The following is a 22293-nucleotide window of genomic DNA, read 5'->3' as shown; positions in this document are numbered from 1 at the left end:
CTGGGACGCTAGAGGATCAGAGGTCTGCGGCGGAAGTAACGGCCACATGATTGCCAGGACCCGGGAAGCCGCGCTGGAGCCACCAATAGCAGGCTAGTGACCGCTGGACGTTAGGATGACTTTTTGTCATATTGACATGTAAACCGTGTCGACATGATGAATGTCGAGATGGTCACTGCCGACATCCTAAGCTTGTGGACACTGACTATGTTGACATTCTCATGTTGACATAAGAACTGTCTATCTAACAAACCACACCCCGATGATCAATCTCACATTTCAGAATAATGCTCAGGAACAAAACAGAACAGGATAAGGGCGATGAATATGAAATCAGATACGTGGATTTGCACAAGCTAAGAGCCCTTTAATACAGGAGTTCTCTCATTTAAAAGAGACATCATGAAATCTTACTTTATACCCAGTCATTTCTGATTTATCCATAAGTAGTGTAGCTCACATACTGTAGGTATATATTTCAGTTACCACTAATGACCAGTAATGAGGCATGAGACAGGAGCTGGCAGTGCCCCACATCCTAGCATACCTTTCAGGTGTGTTCATGCATGTGTGTGTCCTGTGTGTGTCCTGTGTGTGTGGGGGGTCCTTTTTATTTTTTATTACAGGCAAAATGTAAAATCCATCGACAAAGTAACAGACAGATTTGATTAAATACAAGGCTGGTGTCCACTGTATCAGCCCTGGTACACACAGGGGATAGCCTGCTTTCCTTGGGAGTGCAATGTCTATAATTTACAAATAAAGGGCCTGATTCAGCAAGGATCGCTATTCTGCTTATACGCACGCAATGCAGTTGCTAATATCAGCGGTGATATGCAAATGTTTGCATTCGCATTGCGATCGCAGCCTAACATAAGGACGCCCAGTTACTTACTTCCGTATACTTTGGCAACATAGTGAAATAATCAGCAACATCGGAACCATGCGGACAGTTATGGCAGGGTCAGACCTCGCTCAGGAATTCACAGAGCTTGGGGGGCAGCCCAGCATGTCCGTAAGTGCTGGCCACGCCCCCAAGAGTGATGAAAGACACACTCCCTTTTTGGGCACGTGCCGGAGTGCCCTTTCTCTAGGTCCAGAGCCCTGCCCGGCGCTGGACCTAGACTGAACACTGATATTTAACATGTTCTAAATGTATTTTTTATGTAAAATGTGTATTTAAAAGCAACAACGCACTTACCTTTTTCCCTGATGGTCAAGGGCAGCGGTTCTTAAACTCAATCCTCAGGACCCCAAACAGTTTGCGCTTTCCAGGTCACCCAGCAGATGCACAGGTGTATTCATTATGCATATTTACGCTATTGCAGTCCGTAAGAAGTCACAGACGCGCATGAATTGCATCTACCTCTGAATCAGGCCCTATACTAACTGAATGATGGTTATATCTCTAGGGGCAAGAGCAAAATATCTATAAAGGGGGTTAGGTACAATTGTTTATCATGTCTACATGGATGAACTGTCGGCAAACGGGTCCCTGTCGGTCTAGAGTTGTCCTATCTTGTCCCAGCAGCTGCGGTGGTTCCAGCGTCTTCTTCCCGGTCCCGACAGTCACATGAGGCAATGTCTCATCAGCAGCGTTCTAGTGAGTATTTCACCCACGCGTCTTAGCCCTAATCCCCCCCCACAATCACATATACAGTCTAACCCTAACCTCCCCCCGCAGCCTAACTCTAACACCTAGCATCCTCAGACTGTCGGCATTTCACACGGGGCCAGTACAGATGTCAACTTGTGAACACGTCAAAATTTTGAGGATGTCGACATGGTGCCTTTTAATAGTTTCAACCATTTAGGACATTCTAATGTCGACATTGCGGTGTTGACATTATGAACGTCGACATGGTTACTGTCGACCTTCTGACCGGATAGCCTATAAGGTATGGGGGGGGAATAGTACCTAAGTTTCCAAAATAATAATATTCTCAGAATATACATAAACTGCAAACACCACCCACACAGCATCAATAGACAGACAGACAGAATGATCAGTCAACAGTCAAAGTAAGTTGTGCAGAGCTGGGAATATGACACTCAGTAACTGCATCCCCCCAGCACCGCCAGAGGTCCAGGCACAAGTCCCAGCAGCACATAAGCCTATGTGAGTTACCTGTCTCTGCGCTGCTCCTTCTCCTCCCTCTCTGCAGCAGTATCAGCAGCAGCTTAGTGTCACCTCTGCCCTAGATCATCTCCTATCATCACAGTCTACGGCAGCCGGCGTGGGACAAATTTACCGACAGGGAATGTTGTGAGTGGGCAAAAACAACAAAGTCCTGTCAAGTGAAAGCTCCTCCCCCTGGGCGTGGACGCTTAGATAGGGCCGGCACCAGGAGGCCCTGCGTCACTTGCACACACTGGTAGAAGAAGCTTACTGCGCCGGCCCGCCATCTTTGAAGTGGGCTAGACACCCTGGCGCACGGGCTGTTTTAGGTTTCAGTACACATTTAGCTGTAAGCTTCCAACATGGCAAGTGTCACTGTGTGCCCCCTGAGCTGCCAGGGATCATGTCCTCATCTTCGTTGTCGTCTTGAGAAGCTGGATGGGTAGTGGGTGACGTTCCTCTTGCCCACACTGCTGCCAACCTCACACACTGAGTGGCCGGGTCCAAGAGCACAACAAGGAGCAGCAGCAGCAGAGGTTATTATTATAATTGCTGGGACGCGAGGGGACAACTTTCTTCTTTAGGTGGACTTAATGGGCATTGAACTGCACTTCCGCCCTCACTCACGTCACTTCCAGGTCCCTAACGCGAAGGGGAAATGAGCTGCACCCTGCTGGGAGATCTTCAACTATTATGCTGTGTATAATGCATGCTGTGCAGATATCATCACTGTCATTTGTTACCTCTTTACCTTTACTCATGTTTATGCCTGTAGTAGGTTTCTCATCATTTACACCTTTTCTCTCTCTAATATATTATTTTATATGACATATGGGGGTCTATTGAATTAGGTAACAGTGGGGCAAAATGCCGTTCCAACGACGTGGAAACGCCGGCAATGGCACCTCATCTCACCCCAGTATAGAAGATTTTCGTACGTAGTTCTATGAGGCTTCGAACAAAAATCCGTGAGTCGGGGGCTACCATAAGTGTGACATATGGCTGCACTTGTACCGCTACTAATTAAATCAAGCACTATATATGGTATAGAGCACTGTCAATTATATGTTTACTAGAAGTCCCCAAGGCGTTCTGAGACGGACATCGGTGGCGACCATCAATGTCCCTGACTTGATGGAAATTTGTTTTCCGTTTGTTATCAGGTTTGCGCGCATTCTGGTTTCTGATGGCTCATCCGATGGTTTATGCTATGCGTTCAGCTGCAGACACCTGGAATAGGCATTCGCAGCACGGCTCCATTGCGCGTCCACCAAACCTCTGCTCCTACTGCGCATGTGTGCGGTTTGAACCATAGATAAGTTTACGATGGCGGCGTCGCCGCTACTGCTTGACGTCATCCCAAGACCACATAAAAGCTGAAGACTAGGAGCTTTCAAATCAGTCGCTACAGTTCAAGGTTACAACTTCTAATCTCCATAGAAAGGTTTTAAGAGCCGCATATGGGGAAGTGAGTGAAAAATGTATTCCAGAATTACAGGGTGTAATTACTACAGCTGCATGGAATCGGTGTTTAGCCTGACAAGCCTAATATGTAAAGGAGAGTACACCTATATTAACATCACTTATTATAAATCCACAATTACCGTCGCAAATTTCAAGGAACTGCCCCATGTTCTACAAACGTACCAGTGAAAGTATATATGTTTAAGTGACTGCTTTGTACTAATTTACTAAGCAAGTGTATTTATTATTCTGCATGACATCAGTATAGTGAAGTTATTGTGGAACGATGCAGTGTATGCCTCATGCCTCAGCGATGTCATTTCCTTGTGAAACAATAGGCAGAATAGTGGCGCAACAGAAATACATGTGATCGAGTTCAGTGGTTATTTTGAGGTTGTTTTTACTGAATTGTGCTGTTTTTAGTATAGCGCAGGAGAAAAGTTTCCCTGCAAATTATACTGATATTTTGCAAGCTAAGGTCTGTATTTAATGCCAATTGCAAGGAAATGGGGTACAAAAAATAAAAACTTCTACCCATATTTAAAAAAAAAAAAAAAAAAAAGAATAAACTGTGGTTAGGGATTGGGACACTGATGAAATGTCCACGTTAGAATGTTAACATAACGTCCCTAGTGGCTCAGAGGTCACTTACCTGCTCCTCACGCCTGCAATGGCTTCCGGGTCCTGCCGGTCATGTGACCGTCATTTCTGGGTCAGACCTCCGATGCTGCAGCGTTTTGGTGAGTATTCCGTCCCTAATCCATAACCCTCCAACTAGTGCCTAGATTGTTGATATGTTGTCATTGTTATGGTGTCGACATTGTAAACATTGACCACATCCCTTCCTTTGTTCATTGTGGAAATATCTAGTGATTTCTGTCTTATGTTTTTTTTTTTAAAGATGGACAAACTTCTAAACTGCCTCTATAAGCGACCAAATGCCGTCACCCGCTTAATATGCTTCCCCTGGGCTGGAGGAGGATCGATATATTATGCACAATGGGGCCGGCTGTTTGACGACTCCATTGAAGGTTTGTATAATTTACATAATGGTGCATTAAATGGGAACTAAACTAGAAAATGTCACAGGAAGGTGAATTCCAAGGTGTTATCTTTCCTGGTATTTCTTGAGGAAACAGTAGGGAAGCCGATGGACGGAATCCCGACCGCCAGCTTCCCGACTGTGTATAATCCCAGCAAGGGTTAAATGACAGGCGTCGAAATCCCCATGGCTTAGGGATAGGTTTAGGGTTCCCGGGGGGGGGACTTAGGGTTAGGCACCCCTCGGGAGGTTAGGTTTAGGCGGCGGGAAAGGGGGATTAGGGTTAGGCACTTAGAGGGGAGGTTAGGGTTAGGCACCCTTAAAGGGAGGGTTAGGGGGTAGAATAGGTTAGAGAATACTTACCTGGAGACGATCAGGATTTTCAGTGATGCCGCTGTCGGGATTTGAACCGCCGGCCATGTAAATCATACTGAATCCATTTCCTGGTATCTTGGGAGCGGTCTGTTGAGTGAAATCCTCTTTTGCATGTTGCTGTATTTCTGTCCTCCTCATCTCCCAGGAATAAATAAACTGCAATGCTAGGAGCAATACCTCCCAAGTTTTACAAATTGGGCCAAAATAAATTCTCTTTGACAAAGAGACTAAATTAACACTTGAAATGCAGTTTTAGGTTCCTTTTAATTACTCATTTGTTGGTCTCTTTTCATCCATTTTACCTTGCACGGTGCCATATTTTCCCCAATTTGCAGCATTTAGAACCCATTTTTTTTCCAGGAATCCTCTGCAAGCCTTGAATATTATACTTACAAAATTTGTTAGCTCTCCGACGATTAATTAGAGCTACAGAAAGCTCGGAATAGGGTAACTTTAATCCTGCCCACATTTTCCATTCCAAAACGCTGACTTTTGCCTGTGAAAAAAAATAAAAAATGATCACTCTTCATTGGATTTTCCTGTATCTGTGTTTGTTGTTTTTGCCTTGTTTTGTTAGTGCCATAGTTCTGATTGAAGTCATCCGTCTTACAATTGTGTCTGTGTGGGATTTTAAAGATCAGGACAATATGAAGACAAGCTGTTAAATATGTAGCATTTTAATGACCAGTAGATGGCGCCAAATATAGAAAGTTAAGCTTACTTTGTTCTATGTTGGTCTGCAGACACTGGTGCAGTCAGGAAGCCAACGGTCGCAATGCCGACCGCTGGCTTCGCGACTGTCAAATCCCGGCAAGGTACTAATGACAGGCGTCGAAATCCCAACGCCTGCCATTAGACCTATGCCGGGATATACCGATCAAAGGTAAGCCGGGCACGGAAAGCCGCCGCCGGGGGGGAGGGAGGGTTAGGTTAGCGGCTCCCAGGGGGGACTTAGGGTTAGGCTAGGGGAAGGGGGGTAAGGGTTAGGCACCCCCAAGGGGAGGTTAGGGTTAGGCACCTCCCCGAGAGACTTAGGTTTAGGCTGCGGGGAAAGGGGGGTTAGGCACTAGGGGGGAGGTTAGGGTTAGGCACCCCTAAAGGAGGGTTAGGGTTGGGGAGAATAGGGTTAGTAATACTTACCTTTTTAGCTTCGGGATCTTCACCCCTGCCGGGATTCCGTTGTCAGGAATTGAACCAGCGGTATTACATACTGGTTCCACAGACACTGGGCCTGATTCAGCAAGGATCGCAGTTCGTAATACGCACGCAATCCGCCAATTGTTGCGTTCTTCGCATGCGTATGCATTGCAGTACGCGAACTAGCTATTGTGATCGGGACTGCGATCGTAGAGGCTATACAAACCCCTTGCAGAGTGATTGACAGGAAGCACCATTTGAGGGTGGTGACGGGAGGTGGTCGGGGAAACGCAGGCGTGCCAGTACGTTCGCATACCATTGCAGGGGCGTGCATAAATTATCCACTGTGATCCCATATGCAGCCTGAGGCCCAATAGCATGTGTGCGTGGTTGTTAGCAATTTCTGAGTAAGGTCAGAACTTGTGCAAGTGTGCGTGAGGCTGCCATGGTACTCGATTGTACCGATAGTTTCGCTATTTTGCTAAACATTATGGATGTGTGCAATGTAAAGTGGGCGTCCTTATGTTGTGCTGAGTTTGCATTGCGATCGCAATGGATTAGCTTGCTATCACAGTTGAACTGCATACGTTCGCAATATTGCGATCCGTAGGGAATCGGGCCCTCTACTTCCTTTGTACAAACACACAAGGGGTTTATAAAATAAGCCGAACATAGCTGCAATCTTACCAAATCCCCTTTATGTAATCATCTGTACCCCAAAGTGTAGTTTGCAGACTATACTAAATCAAGAGCATTTTCGTTATCACGCATTCGTCAAAAAGGCGACATACTGTAGCATTTAACAGAAAATACCACTTATGTTCATAATGGGCAGCACAGACGGAGTAGTGGTTAGCATTACTGTCTCACAGCACTGAGGTCGTGGGTTTGTTTACCACCATGGCCCTAATTGTGTGGAGTTTGTATATTCTCCCTGTGCTTGCGTGGGTTTCCTCCGGGTACTCCGATTTCCTCCCACACTCCAAAAATATACTGGTAGGTTAATTGGCTCCCAACAAAATTATCCTTAGTGTGTATGTGTGTGAGCATGTGATAGGGAATATAGACTGTAAGCTCCACTGGGGCAGGGACTGATGTGAATGGCCAAATATTCTCTGTAAAGCGCTGCGGAATATGTGTGCTCTATATAAATAACTGATAATAAATAAATAAATAATTTTGAACATAAGTGGTATTTTGACATCTCCTATTTTCCCCAGCAAACGTATCTCTAACCTGGATGTCTATCCATACATTAGTGGTGTTCTAATCTATATTTGATGTAGATTATTTTTAGTTGAGGTTCTTCTGTTTCACAGTTTTCGCTGCCTAGTGTGTCCCTTTCACATGAAGATGTACCAATTGCTTCCAGAATGAGTGTACATAAGTTCTTACTACCTGATGCTATGTGTTTTAACCCCAGTATTTATACGTAACTACGGAGCCGGCTCCGTCGTGCGCGAGACCCGGATAGCGACGGGCAAGCCGTCACTCCGGGTATCGCTACAAAGGGGACTGTCGATGGTGAGTGACAGCACGCCCCCTTTGGTGGGCGTGCCGTTGCAGTGCTGCCCAGACGGAGGCGTTCCCATGGGAACGCCTACTGTCGGTGGCCGGCCCCACTGACATCACAAGTGATGTCAGTGGGAGTGCTCTCAGCTCTGATAGAGCCGAAAGCACTCCAGGGCTTGCGGCAACGAGACCCTACCACAAGGGTCTTGTCGCAAGCCCGATGGTCGCGATGGTTTTGACCATCATCCTGGCCGCTCGCACTAGCTGTGGATGGTCACCCACAGCTATGCGAGCGGCCAGGAGGCCGTTCTAAAAATACAATAGGCGGGCCCTGATTCAGAGCGAGCTCTCTGAAAGAGCGTCCGGCTCTGAATCAGGCCCTAAGTTCATCCATCTTGCTCTATACCAGTCGGCTGCCATGTTAGGAGGCTGGTGCACCTCTATGCAAACAAGCTGACAGGTATTTATGATGTGTAAAACCTCTTCCCCGTACTTCACAGCCAGCTTTGGATTTGTTGTACTCCTCCATTTGTTTGAAGGCATTTCTCCCAAGGTGCGTGAGCTTACGGAACAAGATGGCGGCGTCTGTGGAGGTGCATTCATTTGCACAGGTTGAGGGGAGGAGATGTGCAAATTGTCACCATTCCATGTGCAGTCAGGCGTGGGGACAGCATAGGCCTAGTTTAGCTGAGGAATGCAATATCGTTTTGCAAAGTTAGATTAATGAAATAAGAGTGGAGATAATACATTGCCATAAGCATTCCTTGCTGTGAGAAGGAGCATAGGACATTTCCAAGTCTGCAGAAGGACTTGAAATTTGCACAAGCTCAGAACTGTCAGACTTCAGCCTCTTCATTTGATGGTACCAGTACGCGTTTTACACAATGTCATCCATCGTACTGCTTACCCTTTGTCACTCAGCTCACCGTCCGCCAGTCACAAGTCATTTCCTCCTATCTAATGTATCTGTCAAATTAGGAATTGTACCTACAGTATGCTGTATGACGCATGTCCGGCGGTTCAAATCCCGGCGACGGAAGACCGGCAGTGAAGATCCCGACAGGTAAATATTTAAACTATTAGCAAACTAACCCCCCCCCCCCTACCCCTAACCCTCCCTTAGGGGTGCCTAATCCCCACCCCTTTGTAAGTGCCTAAACCTACCCCCCCCCCCTTACCCTAGCATAACCCTCTTAGGGGGTACCTAACCCTCCCCCCCAGCCCTACCTTCGATCGGTGTGTCGGGCTCCCAGAGTAGGTAAAATTACAGGTGTCGGGATCACGACGCCTGTCATTATACCCCTGCCAGGATTAGACAGTCGGGGAGCCGACCAACGGTCGGCATTTCGACCGTCTGCTTCCTGACTGCAACCCTGATGCACTAAGATGACTAAAGTATAAAGTGGGAAACTACAACTATCATTTTTTAAATTTTTTTCTGTATGTTCTGCCAATATAATTTTTGTTGCAACTTCTTGGCTTTTGCATAAGAAGTCTTTAAGCCTGTGTACAGCCCAGATGATATTATATGGCCACACATAAAACAACTTTTATTCAGATGGGGGTTTTTTTAGACCTCCAGTACAATGTATTTGGAGACAGGACGCAGAATCTTAGCTCTGTGGTGAGGTCATTGTCTTTGTTACATAATATCACCATCCAAAACCAGCAAGTGCCCACAGAAAGTATTTGTGCGGGAAGAATAGAAACTAGAGAAACCTTTCACAGCACATGCTGGAAACAGGACAGAACGGCTCGGGCTCCGAGGCCCCGCATTAGCATAGGGAACAAACCAAGGTCATGGACTGGGCATTCTACGTTCATCATTGGTGTTCTGGTCACATCACAGACTTCTCCAGCAGAGAAGGAGCCCTCTGTTTCCCAGTGAATGGCATCCACAGTGTATCCTGCCGCTGGACACAATGCCAGCCTCTGTTGTGGTGCCATTTGCAGCTAATAGCAACAGGTTAAGGTAACCAGCGTATTCCGAGCCGAGGGTGGATCATAATACCTGAGGCCGGCCTGGGCTCTGCGCGCTGCTTCGTGAGATCTTTCCACATCTCTAGAGACACTTCAGATTTCTACTTCATTAAGCGAAGAGGAAAGACCATTCTTAGTACATGGAGTAACTGAAAAATAACTTTTTGAAACCATACCTTTTAGCTACAGTACATATGCATTGTAAATGAGTGTTAATTAATTAACAAGATAATTAATTCAATCTACTATATTTAGCACTATTTCTGCAGTCTTTTCTGGAAATCTCATCAACAAATTTTCATAACTGTCCCTAATATAGACCCGTATTCAATTTGAGCTGAGCCGTGATACTTTTTTGCCTCCCAGACTTTTCGCCTACTTTGTGTGTTTTGTAGGTGGAAAAGTATTGCGTGCGTGCCCGCGTATCGCCGTATTCAATTTGAAAGTACGCAAAAACGGGTCCCGGCGAAACTTAAACAGACGGAAAGTACTGTCAGATTTGGGGAAATCAGCCTGACACCCCCCCCCCCCAAAAGATGCTCTGACATGGGGGTTCCCTATGGTACCCCCCGATTTGGCTTGCTGAAGGTATTAGGTGTTTTTAAACTGGATAGCATTTTTGTATAAGTGATGCAGAATAGTATTCTGGGGTTTTTTTGCAGAAAATAACTTATCCCAGCAAATTTGGGGTACTTGAAAATGGGGGCCAGCATATTTTAAAGTTACTAAAGTGAAGTTTAAAATATTGTGAAAAATCCACCTGCCGCAAGCACCTGCAATGAAAAAAATCACCTGGGGCATACTTGGGGACCCCCCCCAGAGTCATGGCAGTATGTCGACATGAGATGATACATCATCACAGTCAAGATGTCATCAGTTGAAATTTTAGGGTTGGGAATTATGGAATGTAGTTCCGATCCTGACGGTCGGGATGCCGGCGCCGTAAACCCGACCGCCAGCATCTCAATGATGAGTATTACGGTTAGGCACTAGGAGGAGGGTTAGGCTGCAGGAGGAAGGGTTAGGATTAGTCTGCAGGGGTGGGGGGAAAGAGTCAGGGTTAGGCATTAGGGGTAAGGTTAGGGTTAGGCTGCGGGAGGAGTGGGTTAGGGGTTATAGTTAGTACACTTGCCTATTTGGGTCGGTATTCTGACCGCTGGGATCCCGTACTCAGGGCCTGATTCAGAGCCGGACGCTATTTGCGGACGCTCGTTCAGAAAAAGGGGCCGGCTATTTAAATTGAGTGCTCGCTCTTTGCGGTCTGTTGACGCCTCTATGTCTGAGCGAACGAAACATGCGCTCGCTATTTTGTAAAGATGCCCCTTGGCCGCTCGCATCATACGTCATCTCCGCTATTTATTTGATTAATCGAGTACATCGAAAGGCGTATGAACTGCTCGTTATTCTTGTGGTAGCATTTTCCTACCGCAATCATGCGAGCAGTTCAGGCTAAAAGACAACCAAGTGACGTGGCCGATGACGCTGCTTTGTTAATTATGCACACCCTTAAAACGCCCGTTTTGACCGTTTGGCACGCCTGCATTCAGATCTCCACTCCCCGTTTTCAAGCACCTTCCCCTGTTACCACCCACAAACGCCTCATCCTGTCACTCAAATTAGCAGGCACTCGCTATTTTGCGAACACGTGATTTCCGACCGCACTGACTGGTTGGCGTATGCGCATTACGACCCATACGCATGCGCAGATGTGTGAACATCGCTCGGAGCGAACGAGCGGCTCTGAATCAGGCCCTCAAGTCCATATGATGAACGAAACTATTGGACTCTAACCAGAATCTGTATAAAATAGTGATGAAACCAATTCCCTGAAGAGAAAAGTAACTCCATTATCCCTTGATGGGTCAGTAATTGTACCCAACGACACGGCAGGTGACTTCCCCCCCCTCCCCCAAACCGCCTCACGGGCCAGCATGTTGGATGGCTGGTAAACGTTAGACGATCCGGTGCCCGACATGTTGGCTCCTGCTGCATCCCGCTGCATGGGGTCGCCAGTCGCATCGTCAGGTTGAGCTGCATGTAGGGACCGACCTCACGATGCGGCTGATGACCCCACAGAAGCGCAACAGCCGACATAGTGGGCACACACTAGACGATTTCGACAATATGTTTTTCTGATCCGTCTGAATCGGGCATATTGTCCGAGAAGTCTGAGTGTGTACCAGGCTTAACCCTCACTCATCTCCACTTCCCTTACCATATAGGTCCAGAAATCTGGCTCCAAAAAAGGATTTGTAGTAGGCCGTTAGCTGAGCCTACTTTATGCTCCCATCGTTTCCCTGTATCGGCCCTCTGGCATAATAGTCTGGGCACACCCTAAAGATAGGCTCTGTTGTGACCACCTCCAAAATGGACCTTCCTTTGTGGGCCCCTAAAGCACGGAGAAACGGGTTCCCAGAGGAGACCTCCTCATCGATAAGGTTAGGATGAGAGAGTAGCGATGTGGCTTTACATGTCACATACATGAGAGAATATAGGGCCTGATTCAGACCCACTCGCGAGCGGCTGTCCGCTCGCAAGTGGGTCGATGTTATGCACTGAGCATGCGCACAACGGAGGGAGCTCCGTCGTGCGCATGCGCCAGACGCGACGAGCGAAGGAAAGTCCTTCGCTCGTTGTGTCCGATCAAAGGGGGCGTGCTGTCAATGTTGATTGACAGCACGCCCCCTTTGGTGGGCGTGCCGGGGGCGTGCCTCCCTGACGGGGGCGTTCCCACGGGAACGCCTCCCGTCAGAAGCCGGCCCACTGACATCACTAGTGATGTCAGTGGGAGTGATTTTGGCTCTGATAGAGCCAAAATCACTCCGGAGCTTGCGGTTGAAAACCTCAACCGCAGGCTCCGGCTCGCAATTTCGATGGTCGCGATGGTCTCGACCATCGCGGCCATCACAAAGCACGCTCGTATAGCCTGTGGGTGGTGACCCACAGCTATACGAGCGTCCAGGAGGACGCTCCATGAAAATGGAGCCCGGCCCTCATTCAGAGCGTGCGCTCTGCTCAGAGCGTACGGCTCTGAATGAGGGCCATTGTCTTTACAGTTTATATAGAGACACCTTCATCTTTTTCCAATTTGAAAATTAAATGGTAATTTTCCTTTTTGCAGTAGTCCAAAAGCAATGTCTGTTAGGTCATGGAAACAGAGGGCAACACGTTCATGTTATATAGCTAGGACGCTAATGATTTAAGTGCTATCAGCTGAAGGTTAATACATTATAAGCCAATCAAAACAGCTAGATAGTGCTGCTGATCATTATCCCTGCGTATAGATGCACCAGTACCCACCAGGGGTACACTTCTTAAAATGTGTGTCTGCAGATGCATCTACTGTATATCTGTCAGTGTCGCAATTACATTAACCCACCCTTACTGTACAACACTTTCCTGTCCCTGTCCCTCATCTCCAGGTGACAAAGTAAACCATGCAGAAAAATCAATATACTGTGCACTAACCTGTAATAACAAACATTAGCAGGCGCCCAACATGATCCTTTGTATGGGTTTGTGTGTGTTTTATGTGTCTGTGTGTGGCCGCTGTTATTTGCAGGGGAGTCGTCTGCTGTGTCTTTGGAGTATATAGTTGGAGGACACCAGTGAAGAGACTGGCTGCTGGAAATATAGTATAGGGTAAAACATACATTTTGAAATCCATAACAAACATTTATAGCATAAAAACGTAAGCGTTCCACCAGATAATTAGCAGTAGTCCTTAAACCTGGTTGTGTTTGCTGGTACAATTCTGAGTGACGACACTTCTCAGAAAATACAGAACTCTAATTAGAACATTTCATGGACCGTTGTTTGGAAAATGATTCAGCGTTCTTTGTTTCGCAGTTTACTCCATCAGACTCCCTGGAAGAGAATCGCGCTCCTCAGAGACGTTTGCTCAGAGCATGGACCAAATAGTAGATGAAATTACCCGCGTCTTGTTGCCACAGCTGCAGGAAAAACCTTTTGCATTTTTTGGCCACAGGTACATATATTGTTTACACCAGAGATTCCCAAACTTTGCCATTACGGTTCAGGTTTTAACGATATCCATGCTTGTCCGAATGGTTTAATCAAATTGACCGAGGTTCTAATTAAGTAACCTGTGCTCAAGCATGGATATCCATAAAACATGGACTGTAATGACGGAGTTTGGGAACCTCTGCTCTATACCTTTTTGAAGACTGTTCTATCAAACTTGGATAAACGGTTCCTTAATTCTCCCCTACTAATTTTACAAGCTTTTCACAAAATAATTATTTAGTATATTTTGAATAACCAATTTCATTCTAGTTAAATCTAAAGGGGGTGTATTCACTTAGCGATTTTTATGAACGATAAACGTTCAATCGTTTGCAAATCGTTTGCAAGAGTGTCTAAAACGACCAGCGATGCTCGTGCCCGCTGGTCGTTTAGACATCTATCATCTTTCCAACATGCTGGTCAACCTGACGATATTGTCAAGTTCAGCATGTTTCCAGATGATTGAAGACCCTGCACTGAATGACTGCTCGTTCAGTGCAGGCTCATCACACGACTGACAAACGACTCAACGTTTACAATGTCATCGTGCAGTCGTTTTCAGATCTTGTAGCGGATACCCGCCTTAACAGTATGACTTTAGTGAGTTATTTAACAAGCAGATTATAGAACTACTCAGGATGGGGCAGCTACTCCTGGATGCAGGGTTGAGATAATGTTCTCGCAGTCACTCTCTTGTTTGTGTATAGGGATCAGTCGATCTTCAGCCCACTCTGTGTCACTGGCTGTATAGCCACGTCCCATTCTGTTGTGAGAAGACCCTCGTCTGGGAGACCCCCCAAGCAACTGCGATAAGGAAGTTGATTGCATCATGGTCGACTTGTGCATAGAATATAAAGTCAGGCAGCATTATTTCCTGCACACATCACAAATATAGACCAAACAATATTAGGCTTGTGTCTCTTTAAGTAGAACAATGCAAGAATATAGCCTCATTGTGCCAGTGCCTGTATATGTCTGTGGGGAGCTCATTGGGCATATGGCGAGACTAATTATGCCGTGCCCGCATGTGTTCATTGATAGCAACGTCTCGTTGCAGAATCGTTTTGCCTTGTGCTTTGTTTGTGGCTCTGTGAGGTTTTGCTGTAAAACTATTATGGTGGAAATCTGATATTCACATATATATAATTATTTTTTATTTTTTTACTTTGTCCGTAGTTTTGGATCTTTCACCAGTTTTGCTACTGCAGTTCGATTGAAAGAGAAGTATGGTCTGGAGCCTGCGCACCTCTTTGTGTCCGGAGCGTCTGCCCCACATGTGCGTTACTGTATGTGTACGGATCTAAAAGTCTTGCTGTCTACACTGGTTTTAGTTTTAATTTTCCTATTGGCTGCGAGAGCTGTTATAAGATCACCACAGCCAATGGGAAGGCTGTCTGATCTGGATAATTAGCTATTGCTGTTATTAAACATAGAGCTCTGTATTTAATATCACTGGAAGTAGCTTTTTTTTTATTTATCTTTCCTCGTAGTCAAAATCCCGTTACCCTCTTCAAAAAAGAACGGAATTGAGCGATGAAGATTTCCTGAAGTGGATGTCTGTAGTGGGTGGGACTCCGGACGAAATCCTGCAGAACAAGGACGCCGTGCAGCTGTTCCTCCCACCGCTGAAAGCTGACCTGCGAGTCGTTGAGAACTTTGTGTGAGTTAGCTTATAGTTTGGTATTCCTCAAAATTAGGCACGCCTGAAAACTGAGACTGAAAGCCTCATTGGTATGCAGTGATAGAAAAGCTTAGATTGTCCAAAATGACAAATTTTATACAGATCTGTCCTCATACACTTTGCTGCAGAAATGCCAAACCGCATGACTGCTCGGCGCTCCAGGTTCAGTGTGACACGGATTACTCCGAACGTCTTTTTTTGCTGAAACTGCATCTTGGTCGAAAACAGATGCGAGAAACCGCTTCACGAGACTGCACTGATTAATTTTATATGTGACACTTCTATACCTGTGTGCGATGGAGTCTGAATCTATATACGAAGTGCTACAATACAGCAGCCCCCAAGTTGCGTTGTGTTTCGTATACAGACTCAGTCGCACACAGATATATAAGTGTTGCATATTAAATGAATTAGCGAAGCTGTTTGTCGCATGTATGAGGACACATCTGTAGCTTGAATCTTATTAGCGAATAAGGTTGCGTTTTTTTCGGCGCTAGTGTTTTTTGGATGTGCATCTTGGGACACGTTCTGAATGTGATTTAATATTAATACAATTTGGACAAAAAAACCCCCCCAATAAATAAAAAGATTATTACAACAAGGCGGACAGGTAGCTTATGGCCTCATACCCACTGGTGTTTTTAGTCCCATTCGGAGGTCAATGGAGGTCTCTCCATATATTATACCTTATGTTTAATGCTAGTGCAGGGTCCACATTGGACCTCTAGGTATCAGACCTATTTCTTACATAAAAAACCCTGCAAGCATGACAACATGAGTGGTAAGAAAATAACAATTGTTTAAGCAATAGACAATAATAGATCCTATAGATAAGCGTCCAGGAGGTCATAGTAAAGTAATAAAATGGTGAGGAGGGCTTTCGATCACACAAATGCCAGTAGTGGTCATGTTACGGTTATATTACATAATTGTCATAACGTTTGGGGACAAAAACAAGCTTGATCAGGGCAGTTGACTGGTTTCTACCAATACTGCAGCGTGTCCACAGCTTAATGCTGGCCATACACGGGACGATTGATCACACGATTTGGGCTGTTTTTACAGGTTGGACAAACCAATCTTATGAAAATAGTTGTATTTTGAGTCTCCTGCGACCCCGATGCGCGTCCCCGCCGTCATGTAGTTGGATCACATCAGATGGTTTTTCAGAGAGACCTCAACCTATCATGTTTGATTTTAACCCAATCGTATGTAATTTTGCTCATGTACAATCAGTTGTACGACCTACAATGTCCCTGGCCACTTCCCTCCGCCATTTTGACTGACGCCGGGTACCTGCAAAATATCAAAAAAGCTGAAGCACGCATGTGTCAGCGTTTTCAAGTGAGTATAGACAGCACAGCTCGAGCAATGTGTTTCCCAAACCCACTGGTCCACCAATGTGTTTAGCCCCCTTTTGTCACTAATGTATATTAACCCCCTGTGCTGCCAAAGAATATTAACCCCTTGCCCAACAATGCATCTTTAGGGGTGTCCCTGTAATTTTTCCCTTTAATTCCCGTTCTTTTGTACCTGAAAAAGGGGTTATAAGTTTTTAATAAAAAAATTACATGGCCCACCCCCCGAAAGCCTTACCAGCCCCAGGCTTGCCAGCCAGTCCTGGTTTATAAAATTACGGGGAACAAAATGTGTAGGGTTCCACCGTAATTTAGAAACCAACACCAGGCTGCAGGGACCAGTCCTGGTCTTAAATATAGGGGGTCAAAAAGATGTGGGCTATCCCCTATATTTAAGACCAGGACCAGACCCAACCGACCGGGGTGTAATGCCACAGCCTGGAGACCCAATCACCGGGGCTCCAGGTGCAAAGCATTAGCACCCCAAGTCGGTCAGCTCAAGCCGGTGATCTCAGGGCAGTCGGGGACCCCCCAAAGAAGGTTCCCCCCCTTCCCGAGCACCACAGGCTTACGCTGAAGCCCGGGGCTCTTCCCCATACCCCTGGAGCGGTGGGTATGGGGGTAATGGGGGGCCAAATAATGTAATACTATTGTACTTTACAGTGGGACTACAGGTGCCAGCATGCCTGCCCTTTGGCACTTGTGGAACTACAAGTGCCAGCAGACATGCGGCACCTGTACCCCACACTGTAAAGTAAATCGTTAAAGAAAGACAAAACACACACACCGTGACAAGTATAACTTTATTTCATACCCCTACCCACTCAGACATACTTACCTATACCAGCCGGTCTGTCCTCTTCTCCAGTAGAATCCTTAATGAATGGCCCTGCAAAATAAAATAAAAAACATACTCGCCTATGTCCTGGCGCTTGGTCTCCGCAGCATCCCCAGGAACTTGGCAAAACAAAAAAACGAATGCCGACCAGACTGACCCACTATCTGTATGTGTGTTGCCACACATACAGATTGTTCGCGAATGCCAGCTGACGGGACAAGCACGGAACTGGCACGTCCGGTGAGCCAATCAGCGGGCGCGCCGACTGTAGAGCGGCCGCTGATTGACTCCGGCAACTGACAGTTCCCACGTGGGTACTGTCAGATGGGCACTGTCACGTGGGATCTGTCAGTAGCGGGAGCCAATCAGCGGCCGCTCTACAGTCAGCGCAGCCGCTGATTGGCTCACGGGACTTGCAAAGCCCGTGCAGTCCCGTCAGCTGACATTCCCTCCCCTAGCTGACAGTCCAGCAGATGAATCGTGTGTGAATTTGCTGCACACGATCAATCTTATACGATTTCAAATCGTATAAGATTGATCTTATCTGATGGTCTTATGTGAAATTGTTGCATTTTGAAAACAAATCGTCCAGGATGTTAAGGGAATCATTTCAGGGGAAATCGTACAACTGGTCTTATCTACTTTTGAATCTCACAGTGTATGGCCAGCTTAAGAGTATGTGAGCTGGTTCTCTATCAGCTGAGGAACTATAAGTTCCAGTATGGTCAGCAAGCCTTTTAACCAACTCTGATTACGTGCTCCCTTTCGTTAAAACCAAAGCGACAGGTTCCCAATTTCTAGTATCCGTGCTTTAGGAGTAGTGTGTTACTCTAAGAGTAACGGAGGCTTAAATAATCAATTAGGGACGTGGCGGGAATCAAACTCCGTCCCTTGAGGCCGTAATGTTGCCGATTACATCATCCGTGAATATCTCATGTTTACATTAAATTTGCGTATGAGAATGATCTATGTACTCTACAGCTACCAGAAACCGGACCCCCCTGTCCTGTCCTGTGGAATTACATGCTTTGATGGTACAGAAGATGTTCCTCATGATTTAGCTGGTAAGAAATTGGTGACTTAGCTCTAGAATAGAATCGCTTGATTGGTACAGATTAATGTGGCCACCCTGGGGTCAGTGTACAGTGTGGAAACATTTGTGGGTAACCACGTTGGACGCAGTCACGCTGTTGAGCACTATACCTGAGCTAGTGCAGTTGGAAGGTGCCCACACACACAAACTGATAACGGTCAGCTTCCAACCTCATTTACCAGCAGGCCCAATTGGATTACAGTCAGGGGCATCAAGAGAGAAGATGCCCTGTAATCCTCTCAGAGGCCCTGATCATCAGGCACTAATTAGGTGTCAGAGATGCTATATTGGGCCAGTATCACTGCTGTTGTCTCACTTTAGTAGTGACCATTCTAGATCTGGCATGGGACGGGGCTGGACGGTAAAGAGGGGCACTAGCACGCACGCTGAATATGCAGCTGGGCTGTCCCCAAGCTCTCCGCTCACAGAGAAAAGACGGCGTACGCATGCGCACAGCACCTATTCACAGGCGGTGAGAACTGCACCGCAACTTTTCTCCCCCGCGAAACACTGCAGCCCACAGGTGGGGACGACACCCGGCAGGCTATTTCAGCAGGGCGCCGCCATAAGGGTAGGGCACATTTTGCAATTTTTAAATCGGGCAGGGTGCGGCACTCTGCTAAAACAGCCGCTTTAAGTGATAGATGTATCATATCTTTTAAAGAGGACAAGTGGGGGTTATCGCCCATAGCAACCAATGAGATTTGAGCTATCATTCTATAGAATGTACTAGATAAATGATAGCTAGGATCTGATTGGTTGCTATATGGGCATCACCTCCATGTATCCTTCTTAGAAGGTTTGATAAATCTCCCCCCGGGGCTGATTATGACTCTGACGCAGACACAGCCGTGGCTGCACGTTTTGCAACAGTTGCGTCTGCGTCTCTATGATAATGCCGCTACAAAGGCCTTCACTGGTGGAGAACCTTGTATCCATGTGTGCAAGGAGCGAGACGCCCACTGTCTGCGTCCATAGATATTGAAATATCAATTGGTGCATCATCGGTCGCACCATGGAAACTTGCACCAGCACTATGGCAGGTGCGGTTTCTCCGTCCAAGTATGGCCTCCTATGTAAGCGGTTCAGCCAGGGCCGGTGCTACCATTAGGCAGCTGCCTAGGGGCGCCGGCAACTGGAGGGTGCCGCTGAGTCCACAAAATAAAATGAAGGATGTCTCTTTCAGTCCCGGTCGGGACTACTGATGACCAAGGCTGATGCAGGCGTGTGTAGATAATGGGGGCTTGTGTGTGTGTGTGTGTGTGTGTGTGTGTTAAGGAGTGCACACAGGCTTAGTGTGTGTGTGGGGGTGGGGGTGGTGGTGGTTTTATTGAGTGGTTTTATTGGGGGTGGGGGTGGTTTTATTGAGTGGTTTTATTGAGTGTTAGTGTGTGTGGGTTTAATGTGTGCTGGCATTGTGAGGTGTATATGTGTGTGGATGTGGGGGTTAACGGGTGCTAACATATATTGGGGCATGGATGTGTGGCATAAATATATATTGGGGCATGGATGTGTGGCATAAATATATATTGGGGCATGGATGTGTGGCATATAAATAATTTGGGGCATATGTGTGGCATATAGGGGCATTGTGTAGCATAATTCATGGCTATGTGGCATACAATACATTTGGTGCAAAGCTGTGTAGCATATGTATGGGGGGCATAAAGGTGTGGCATATTAGGTATTGGAGTCATTGATGTGTAGCATAATTATGAATTGGGGATACAGCTGTGTGGCACAGATGTATAACATACAGTGCATCAGGAAAGTATTCACAGCGCTTCAACTGTTTCCACATTTTGTTATGTTACAGCATTATTCCAAAATGGAATTAATTAATTTTTGTCAAAATTCTACACGCAATACCCCATAATGACAACGTGTAAAAAGTTTTTTTTTGAGATGTTTGCAAATTTAATTTAAAAAAAAACAAACTAAGAAATCACATGTACATTAGTATTCACAGCCTTTGCTCAATACTTTGTTGATTCACCTTTGGCAGCAATTACAGCCTCAAGTCTTTTTGAATATGATGCCACAAGCTTGGCACACCTATCTTTGGGCAGTATCGCCCATTCCTCTTTGCAGCACCTCTCAAGCTCCATCAGGTTGGATGGGAAGCGTCGGTGCACAGCCATTTTCAGATCTCTCCAGAGATGTTCAATCGGATGCAAGTCTGGGCTCTGGCTGGGCCACTCACGGACAGTCACAGAGTTGTCCTGAAGCCACTCCTTTGATATCTTGGCTGTGTGCTTAGGGTCGTTGTCCTGCTGAAAGATGAACTGTCGCCCCAGTCTGAGGTCAAGAGCGCTCTGGAGCAGGTTTTCATCCAGGATATGTCTGTACATTGCTGCATTCATCTTTCCCTCTATCCTGACTAGTCTCCCAGTTAATGCCGCTGAAAAACATCCCCACAGAATACTGCTGCCACCACCATGCTTCACTGTAGGGATTGTATTGGCCTGGTGATGAGCGATGCCTGGTTTCCTCCAAACATAATGCCTGGCATTCACGCCAAAGAGTTCAATCTTTGTCTCATCAGACCAGAGAATTTTGTTCTCATGGTTTGAGAGTCCTTCAGGTGCATTTTGGCAAACTCCAGGCGGGCTGCCATGTGCTTTTTACTAAGGAGTGGCTTCTGTCTGGCCACTGTACCATACAGGCCTGATTGGTGGATTGCTGCAGAGATGGTTGTCCTTCTGGAAGGTTCTCCTCTCTCCGCAGAGGAATGCTGTAGCTTTGACAGAGTGACCATCGGGTTCTTGGTCACCTCCCTGACTAGGGCCCTTCTCCCCCGATCGCTCAGTTTAGACAGCTGGCCAACTCTAGGATTAGTCCTGGTGGTTCCGAACTTCTTCCATTTACGCATGATGGAGGCCACTATGCTCATTGGGACCTTCAAAAGAAGCAGATATATTTCTGTACCCTTCCCCAGATTTGTGCCTCGAGACAGTCCTGTCTCGGAGGTCTAACAGACAATTCCTTGGACTTCATGCTTGGTTTGTGCTCTGACATTCACTGTCAAGTGGGGGACTTTAGACAGGTGTATGCCTTTCAAAATCATGTCCAAACAACTGAATTTACCACAGGTGGACTCCAATTAAGCTGTAGAAACATCTCAAGGATCAGTGGAAATAGGACGCACCTGAGCTCAATTTTGAGCTTTATGGCAAAGGTTGTGAATACTTACGTACATGTGATTTCTTAGTTTTTTGGGGGTTTTTTTTTTTTTTATTAATTAAATTTGCAAAAATCTCCAAAAAACTTTTTACACGTTGTCATTATGGGGTATTGTGTATAGAATTTTGAGGACAAAAATGAATTTATTCCATTTTGGAATGAGGCTGTAACATAACAAAATGTGGAAAAAGTGAAGCGCTGTGAATACTTTCCGGATGCTCTGTATTATGACTTGGGGGCAGTGTTATGAGTCACAGTATGATTTTGGGGCTCTGCTGTATGGCATATTAGTTGGGCATATTTTATGAATTTGGGACACAGCTCTGTGGCATAGTATGAATTGGTGGGAGCAGGGGCGGAGGATAAAATTTTGCTTAGGGCGCCAAGACATCTTAAGGGGGGCATCCACTAGATGATTTTAGCAGGCAATTGAACGATAACGTTATCGTTCAATCGTTTAAAAATCGTGCAGTAATTGTGTCGTA

General features: G+C 46.2%; 2 protein-coding genes across 7 annotated transcripts in view; one reads left to right on the top strand and one right to left on the bottom strand.

The window, feature by feature from the left end:
* The window catches only part of CROT (carnitine O-octanoyltransferase), a 73725-nt gene extending 71133 nt beyond the window's left edge, over positions 1-2592 (bottom strand). The window contains exon 1 of one of the 2 annotated variants that reach the window (XM_088459617.1): positions 2129-2592. The gene's annotated coding sequence lies outside the window, so the exon portion shown is untranslated. The remainder of the gene's footprint in view (positions 1-2128) is intronic. The other variant, XM_088459616.1, reaches the window with a different exon arrangement.
* Positions 2377-22293, top strand: part of OLAH (oleoyl-ACP hydrolase) — a 21411-nt gene continuing 1494 nt past the window's right edge. The window contains exons 1-6 of one of the 5 annotated variants that reach the window (XM_088459620.1): positions 2377-2655; positions 4485-4614; positions 13479-13617; positions 14832-14931; positions 15146-15315; positions 18514-18596. In XM_088459620.1, the coding sequence (XP_088315746.1) occupies positions 4485-4614; positions 13479-13617; positions 14832-14931; positions 15146-15315; positions 18514-18596 (622 nt within the window). In that variant the 5' untranslated portion in view covers positions 2377-2655. The other 4 variants (XM_088459619.1, XM_088459618.1, XM_088459621.1 and 1 more) reach the window with 4 other exon arrangements.

This window comes from Taudactylus pleione, unplaced genomic scaffold (assembly GCF_031769625.1).
Source record: "Taudactylus pleione unplaced genomic scaffold, aTauple2 ptg000916l, whole genome shotgun sequence".
NCBI classification, from domain to species: domain Eukaryota; kingdom Metazoa; phylum Chordata; class Amphibia; order Anura; family Myobatrachidae; genus Taudactylus; species Taudactylus pleione.
This window is presented reverse-complemented; position numbering and strand designations above follow the sequence as displayed.